The following is an 8,741-nucleotide window of genomic DNA, read 5'->3' as shown; positions in this document are numbered from 1 at the left end:
TAATCAGATCTAGAGATCAGCGTTATAAATGTACTGTTAACTCAGGTCTACCAAACTGCTGTGGGAGTCTGACTTTGGGGACAATACAAATTGACTAGTTGTATCGGATATCATTGTTTTTCTGAATTGCAAAAGCAACTTTGGAATAAACCCTTCCATACAAAAACAATTTTCTCAATGAAGTTCCATTCCCAAATTCTGTTATCGTTTGCCTGCATGTTTAAAATCCACTCCATCTGAGATGTCATTACTCTTACATGATGCCCCCACCCGGGGATGCTTTGTTGTTGTTCAGCTACTGCCTGCTATAATTATCATTTACACCCCCCCCCCGGTTGGACTTGAGATACTAATTTCCGAGAACGCGGTCAGACACACTGTTTACTGCAGTCATGCCGTTCCAGTGCCAGGACAGCAGGGTTTGGCAGGTGTCTGCTTGTGTCTTCCCAGGAGAGAGCATTGCGAGGCCTGCAGGGGATCCAGGATGAGATGACTGCACTGAAACAGGAGCTCCGAGAGCTGGAGGGGACAACACATGAGGTACAGTACACTGCTCAGAGACACTTCAATCCACTGTCACTAATCTGGGACCTTCTTATCTAATGTAAGGAAAGGTAGCACCAATTGGGAAATCTGGGAAATTCTCACAAAATTCCCACAATGAATGGACAGTCTTGAAAGTCCTGCACTCCAGGCTATTAGAGAGTGTTTGCAGAATCTGGAACAACACTTTCCCTCTTCCCGTAGGTTTCTGTCTGTTTTATTCATTGTTCATCGATAGATAGCGATGTAACAGTGTTGTAAAAGCAGGCACATGCAAGCGAGCTGGCAGGCTGCACATGCAAAGGTAAATGTAGCCTTTGACCGGGCAGAGCTACCCTGTGTTCTGCCGGCTTGTCACTTTAATGACCCCTGTGGATGCTAGTAAAATCTCTTCCCTTTTCTCTCTCCCAGCTCCGAATCATGCTTTGTCCTCCCTTGTTTCTAGCTCACTTTCTTCTGTCCTGACGGCCTTCTCAAAGATAACATAACACGATTGGCCAGTATGAAAATGATTTACTCTACCTGTTACTTCATCTTGAGAGGTTATACAAAAGCGACCGTGCCAGTGATGTCACTTTTTATTGTTGATCGTGTTTGGTAAACCCTGTCCAGACTCGTCCATTTCAGGAGACTCCTGCCACTGGTGTATCTGATGCTGAGCGGAGGGTTCAACTGGCCAGAGAACGACTCCAGAGCCTTTCAGAGTACAGCTCCAGTATGACCACAGCGCTGGAGGAGCAGAACCTGGCCAGGCTCCTGCAGGTACTCCTCTCCACTCTCTTGCACACAGGATAGGACCATGCAGGTCCTGCATTGAAATGCTGTGCAATGATCTCATTCCGCTAGAGCTGTAAATGTAAAATCCTGTGTATGCAAGGGCTAGGAGCTGCACTGATTGGCTGGACTGAATGAAGGGGGGAGTGGTTCGAGCCTTGCTGCTGAGTAGTAGACCCCCATCAAACACTGCAATGGTCTGTGTTTCTAAATCTGCAGGGTCCCAGTTGTAACGGACACCGCTGCCAACATGCCGACTTATATCATTCCTGCAAACAAATTCTATGACTTTATTTTGATTTACTGCTTCAAAAACCAGGCAATGTTTCATGCAGAAACCGTACCCCCTCCAATTCCCTCTGATCCAGTGAGTGCTGGTTTGGGCCGTGGCTCTGACCTTCTCTGTGTCTTTGTGCTGGTATGGGCCGTGGCTCTGACCTTCTCAGTGTCTTTGTGCTGGTATGGGCCGTGGCTCTGACCTTCTCAGTGTCTTTGTGCTGGTATGGGCCGTGGCTCTGACCTTCTCAGTGTCTTTGTGCTGGTATGGGCCGTGGCTCTGACCTTCTCTGTGTCTTTGTGCTGGTTTGGGCCGTGGCTCTGACCTTCTCAGTGTCTTTGTGCTGGTATGGGCCGTGGCTCTGACCTTCTCAGTGTCTTTGTGCTGGTATGGGCCGTGGCTCTGACCTTCTCAGTGTCTTTGTGCTGGTATGGGCCGTGGCTCTGACCTTCTCTGTGTCTTTGTGCTGGTTTGGGCCGTGGCTCTGACCTTCTCAGTGTCTTTGTGCTGGTTTGGGCCATGGCTCTGACCTTCTCAGTGTCTTTGTGCTGGTTTGGGCCGTGGCTCTGACCTTCTCTGTGTCTTTGTGCTGGTATGGGCCATGGCTCTGACCTTCTCAGTGTCTTTGTGCTGGTTTGGGCCATGGCTCTGACCTTCTCGGTGTCTTTGTATTGGAAGGCGCCAGTATGATGTCGGAGTGTCTCGTAAATCTGCCTGAGAGCCCAGCCAGACAGGAATGTTATTACCCCTCTCTCATTGTCTCCCCTTGCCTAGGTTGCAACTCGCGAGCCACTGGAATTCTCTGCATCTCAACAGCAGGGTGAGTACAGGCAGCTCAAGCACAGCACATACGAGGAGCACTAGGAACCTGAACAGGAGAAGAATCCTGAGTTTCACTGGGTTTCATATTGGGGTGCAGTGCTGTGCAATGCAGAGATATTCCTTAGAACCAAAGGGGCACTTCCACTTCAGTTAACTCAAGTACAAAAACACCTGCTAATTATTTATTACTAACTGTAATCACGTGATTCAAGGAATCTGAACTTCTTTGTTTCTTGCTTCGTAACAGTAAGGTGAATTCTCTCCTTTTGGTGTTAATTCAAGTTTGGAATAAACTCTTTGCAAATATATCCCTGATATGTCAGAATTAAAGAGACTTTTCTCATTGTGGTCTTTATTATTGAATGCTGGTGGGAGTCGTTGCTTCACAGACACGAGTCTGAAACACCTAACCTATTTTTTTATGTATATTTATTTGGTGTATTTATGGTGTATAGTTGGTACCCACAATACGGTAACAATTGACACTAGTGTCTCTAATACACTGTAACTCCACTGTGATCCAGAACTGCAATGATAAAGCAGCTCAGGATGGATATGTCAGTATATGCTTCAATGGACAGAAAAACACGACAAGGCCCATTCCCAGCTGCCCATTCCCAAGCACGCTTGACTCTGCAGACTGTGTACTTTGCAGTTCAAGCCGCTGAGTCCCCTGAATCAATTCCACTCTTCAGTTTGATATTGCATTCTATCTCTTTAACAGCTGCTAGTCCAAGAGAACCACATCAGGGCAGTGTGGAGCTTTCTGAGGAGGATATGGAAAGATTCCTGCAAGGTAGTATTGCCAAGGCATACCTTCACTTGATGATTTGCTGTAGGGACAGCAGCAGAAAGCACCAGAGTGCCCTCTTCTGGGGAAAAAATATAGATAACTATTTGCTATGATATTTGCAGATATATTCAGTAAAACATGAAGCAGGTGCTTTTATTTTCTAAACTGTTGTTTTTTTTCAGATTTTACCAACATTCCGACAATATTTCCATGGATTTGAGTTTCCTTGCACTTCATTTTCTGTGAAGATTTATTTATCACTCATCTTTTAGAAGGAACATATTTGTTTGAAGGACTAGGGGGCTCAGGTTTAACAGCGAACCATAAAGCACTGTGCCACAACAGGTCTTTCTGATTCACTATGAGCAAGTTGGACATGTGACCTCCTGCCCCTCTTCTCCCCTCCATGTTAAACTGGTTAAACACATGTTTGCTTTTTTACTATTTATACCATCCTACTTGTCACACAGGGGTATCTTTCAAACTGGACCCCCATTCTGCACACCCCTGTGTGAGAGTCTCCCCTAGCGGTCTGACAGTGCACTACCTCGAGCAGGGCTCCCTGGAGCTAGGCTGCAGTTCAAACGGAGACCAGGAGGGGGCAGATGCCGCTTGCTCTTCACTCCTGCCGTGCGTCCTAGCGGATATCAACATGGACTGGGGCCTCTGCTACTGGGAAGTGGACGTGTGTAACAGCAGATTCTACAGGATAGGTAGGCTTCTTTTGGGTTCAATTAAATTCTGATTTGTACGATTCAGCTCAGCTCAGTTCTTTATTATCTGACCAGGATGAGAACCCTTTCATTTTTGCATTGCATTCCAAGGGGGTCCTGGAAGACAACAGCAGCACACAGCTGCACGCGAACAATTGCACACATGTGACAATGAATCCCTTACCTTCACAGAGGTGTTACACGAGAGATTCAAATCAATTTTAACAAGGATCAATCAGTCGTTATTTTATATAGCGCCTTTTATAGCGGCCCGCCATCACAAAGCGCTTAAAGGATGAAATACTGCCCTTACACATTAGTAAAGCCTATTACCTTTTTATCTTTCAAATCAGAAAATAAAGAAATGAAACAGCTGGCACTGAGCAAAAACCAAGGAAGCTCACTCACTTTCAGTTTGAATTGTGTAGTGGCATCTAGTGCCAATATGAGGGATTGCACCTATTTTCATAACACAACCTCTGTGACATAACTGGAGACAATTTCTTCAGCTGATTCCTCCAGGGGGTGGAAATCTGCAGCGAAGGCTGTTCTCCAGAATGGCCCAAAGAGTTACAGAGGCACAGGATTCTGTTCCTGTGTTTTCTTTAGTGAGCTGTGCGTAGCGAGAGCACTTGGTTGCAAGTACAGAAGGTAACCCTTTTCATTAGTCACTGTCGATAAACCTCTCCAAATCCAATGTTTTTTCCATTAAACATGCAGCTTCACAGTCTCTCCAGCGGTTCTCTGAATAATGCAGCACATTTGTTATTAATATATTTTAATTCCAAAGACTGCTGACCCAAGTATTATTTGCGCCACGATGTGCGGAAGGAGCACTTGACAATAGTGTTTGCCATTGTCAGCTATCTCAGGGTTTGGACGCTAAGAGCCATGCGTGTGACTGAGAGGCCAAACAACATCCCAGGATTAGCAACGTGCGGTAGCTATCAGTGTGCAGTACAAATGCAGACAAGTCGTGCTGCAAGCTTACAGTGTCCAGGTACTTGTGAAGACACAGCCCAATAAAACAGATCTATAGACGAGTTTTAATGTAACCCCAAGGGTAGCACTGGGGTCTCAAATAGAAGTTAAAAAACGTTAAGGCAGGAAGCTCCAGTCAGTGTGTTGAGAACTTTCAGAAACATCTTATGCTGAAGAACTCTCCTGTGCTTTACAGTATTGCTTTCATCTAGATCACATTGATCTCAATGGCTGTTCCAGTGACCAAGCTGTGCCATTCTGATGCTTTCTTAGTTTTCAGTCGGTTTTCAGTCATGAATCCCCTCATATTGAGACACTGTTTGTACGATACTCCTGAGAGCAATGTGATGTGTCCCTTATTGTTTAAGAAAAGCAGTAGTAGGGGATATTTACAAGCTATTTCATCTCAAGCAGCGAAATCAAAACAGTATTGATTTGAGCAACTACTAGAAAATGTCACCTAAAGAATTGCCTGAAAACAGTCTCATATTCTCTCCGTCCCTCTGTCTCTGATTCTTTCACTCTTTGTTTCTATCTCTTTTTTACCCCTCTTTTATCTTTGTGTGTCTTTCTCTCTATCTCTCTCACCCATTTCTCTTTCCAGCCCCTCTCGCTCTGTCTCTCTGGCTGTGACCCCTCACCCCGTCTCTGATTCTCTCTCTCTCTCTCGTCTCTCCCTGGTTGAAAGAGTGTCTGTGTCTTTCTCTCTATCTCTCTTTCCTGCCCCTCTCACTCTGTCTCTCTGGCTGTGACCCCTCACCCCGTCTCTGATTGTCTCTCTCTTGTCTCTCCCTGGTTGAAGGGGTGTCGTTGTGGGACGGCTCTCGCTCATGGTGGCTGTGTCGGGAGGGCTCCTCGTTCTCGGCTCTCTACGATGGTGCTGAGGAGGTGGTAGAGTCCATTCCCCCGCAGGTGAAGACCCTGGGGGTGTGTCTGAACCACACAGGGGGCACGCTGAGCTTCCACAATGCCCTGGCACAGGAGCACATCGCCACCCTGCCCACAAGCTTCGGGGGAGTGGTCCGGCCAGCCCTCTCCCTCTCCCAGGGCAAGCTGACTGTGCGCTGTGGGCTGCCAGTCCCCCCCCATGTCTTCGCCAGCCGTCGCTCTGCATACAGGGGTGCCAGGGGGGCAGGGGAGCGCTGGATCCAGGATGTCCCCTTCCAGCCCGTCCTCTCCTTCATCCAGAAGTTCGAAGAGCTCTCCGCCACCGACTCCGACTCCGGCCTCGTTTCCACCTTCGGATCCTCCTCCACTCTCAACTCCTGGTCCTCCAGCGTCGACCCCTCTGTGCTCAGTGACATCCGGGGGGGAGTCAGAGCTGCGGAGCACTGACAGAGAACAATCTCCTTGCCTATCCACAGAGCAGGAGCACTCATGGAAGCTGTTGTATGCCTCAACTCTGGGGGCGTTCAGTGCTTACACATGTTCAATAATCAATCTGGCCTCTCTAAGTGCCAGTCTGCCATGGTGCCTGGTAGAGTTGACTGCAATGGAGGAATCTCGGTGGATGTTTTCTGTTAAATTCTTCCCCTCTTGTATATCCAGCCCCCCAAGTGTAACTGTGGAGCTGTAAGAAGAGACATTAGCAATGATGTGATTTTCCCACTGGCACTTTCCAAGCACACACCCACTTGAAGTCAATAACCCTACGCTCCAACTTCCTGCCAAAACATTTTGGAGAATTGGAGCAATTACTGGGAGAACGGTCAGAGTTCTGGGCCTAGTTTGACACAGGAGATTTGCAGCTGGGAATGTGCAGCACTCACTTTGATTTATTCAAATGTCTACATGTAATTAAAAAAAATGATGTGTATCGTGGAACACAAGATCTCAATTGAAATGGCTTAAAAGTACATCAATCCAGATCAAAAATGAAAGCGCACAACTATGAGAGTTTGAATGGCTTAGTGTTGATGTAATGTTGTGGGATCAGCACTAGAGGGCTCCCAAGGGTATGTCAGTGAGCTCATGCGGCGATGCAAGGGAGCAGATACGGTACAGCACAGTTAAGTGTAGCATACTGCCACTGGTACATAACTACATTGAGCTTTAGTATTTTATGTACCTGCGCTATCTTTTAAGGAAATGCATTGACTTTGTGTACATCATTTTCAAATAAAAAAAAACATTCTAACCCCTTCTTATTTCCTTAACTCCCTTGCCAGGCATTGTATGTCTTTAGCTCTTGTGAAGCCTGGGAAGCTGTAGTTCCCATTGCAGGTGAATGGCACCATGCATGGAGTGTGTTGCATGAGTTCCATTCACACACATTCAATTCAAAGCAACCCATTCTGTTTACACCGATCTGCTATATGCTATTTACATTCTACTAGTCTGAACCATTTTTAAACAATCCAACTTCTCTGTGTTGCATCTCAGCGGATCCATCATCCAGTATTAGTCTGATCTAAATAAACAAATGTTTAAAGACCCAGGCGTAGATCAAGGGTCTGTGGCTGCAGCGTTGTGAAACATTGTTCTCAGATTAGCATTGATGTGATTTTCCCACTAAACTATCCTAGCACTCTCTCCCCCTTGTTGTCAATACCCTGCCTCCCGCACACACACACGCTCACTTTTGCATTCCTGTATTTGTGGGGGCTTCTCATTGACTCTCACTGTATTTTTATTTACTATTTCTAACTCCAGTCAGACAAAACTCCACACAGGGTGAAAGTCGACAACAAACTAAATATTTTGGCACTTTTTTTTTTTTTTTAAGTCATATTTAGTTCTTAAAAACGTATTTTACAAAGTGGGGTCGTCCCTACAACGTCGTTTTTTCAGGATTGTGTCCGCACATTGATAGTAATACCTGCCCCCCCCCCCCCCCAATCCGACTTCCTGCCAGACACATCTGAGAAGCGGAGCAATTACTGGGAGAGGGGCTGAGCTCTAGGCTGAGTTGACGCAGGGGATTTGCAGCTGAGAACGTACGATTATCCCGGAGCGGGATGAGGGTCCAGTACAGGATTAGTGGAGGGTGTGGCCCAGCTGGGAGCCCCTTTGAAATCCAGAGGCTGGAGAGATCAAAGGGCAGAGGGTTGGGATGCCCCTGTACAGTATTATCACAAAGTGAAGACCTGTGTACTTACTGGGGTGGTGTGAACAGGCTCAGCTGTGCAACACCTCTGAAACAATCCCGGTGAAGAGGCCAGAGCCGCACTCTCACAGCTCAGCTTTCCATTGAGAATTACACTGATACCTTGTTTTGCATGATTTCTGGTAATGGTAACTAACATATGGTTCCTTTGGGCTTTATGTGGAACCCTTCTTTTGTTTGGGTTCTTTATTAGAACCATTCTTCTGAACAACAGAGGGTTCCGCAGTATATTAGGGGCTTGAAGCAGAACTATTGGAACCATAATAACCGATTCCAAAATGTGATATTTGGAGCCAATAATTAAGGGTTCCGTACACAGAGCATTGAATCTCAGTGTATAGTAGTCCATCACACAACAATATGGCACAAGAGGACATCACTCCATCTTATTTGATTGATTCTGCATGACACATGCATTCACAATGTTTAGAATTAAAATCCTAGCCTTTTATTTAATGTATTATGCCTGTATTTAATGCATTTGCATTTTGTTTGTTTGTTTTTACTGTTTGTAGGCTATTTAATGTACTATGTCCTGTATTTCACTGTATTTAATGTATAATGCATTGTTCCTCACTATCTTGTAAAGCGCTTTGTGATGGTGGTCCACTATGAAAGGAGCTATATAAAATAAATATTGATTGATATTGATCATGCTATACATTGAGGCTACAGTGCATCAATGACCAACACACACACACACACACACACACACACACACACACACACACA

The 8,741-nt window shown here is 45.9% G+C and overlaps 1 protein-coding gene across 1 annotated transcript; it reads left to right on the top strand.

Moving 5' to 3' along the window:
• The first annotated feature begins 3,518 nt into the window (after positions 1-3,518).
• Positions 3,519-7,036, top strand: LOC117416808 (SPRY domain-containing protein 4-like). The gene is made up of 2 exons (XM_034028197.3): positions 3,519-3,922; positions 5,706-7,036. The coding sequence occupies exons 1-2, from the start codon at positions 3,616-3,618 to the stop codon at positions 6,236-6,238; spliced, it is 840 nt and encodes a 279-aa protein (XP_033884088.2). The 5' UTR covers positions 3,519-3,615; the 3' UTR covers positions 6,239-7,036.
• Positions 7,037-8,741: the final 1,705 nt, after the last annotated feature.

Source organism: Acipenser ruthenus, chromosome 12 (assembly GCF_902713425.1).
Source record: "Acipenser ruthenus chromosome 12, fAciRut3.2 maternal haplotype, whole genome shotgun sequence".
Taxonomy (NCBI): domain Eukaryota; kingdom Metazoa; phylum Chordata; class Actinopteri; order Acipenseriformes; family Acipenseridae; genus Acipenser; species Acipenser ruthenus.
The sequence above is the reverse complement of the archived record's forward strand: the minus strand, read 5'-3'. Positions and strand labels throughout refer to the sequence as shown.

What these genes read in the sequence shown, in the direction of transcription:
- LOC117416808 (XM_034028197.3), top strand. Translation starts at nt 3,616, where the DNA reads ATGTTAAACTGGTTAAACACATGTTTGCTTTTTTACTATTTATACCAT. An exon ending in CAGCAGATTCTACAGGATAG is followed by an intron (nt 3,923 to 5,705) that starts GTAGGCTTCTTT and finishes CCCTGGTTGAAG; the next exon opens with GGGTGTCGTTGTGGGACGGC.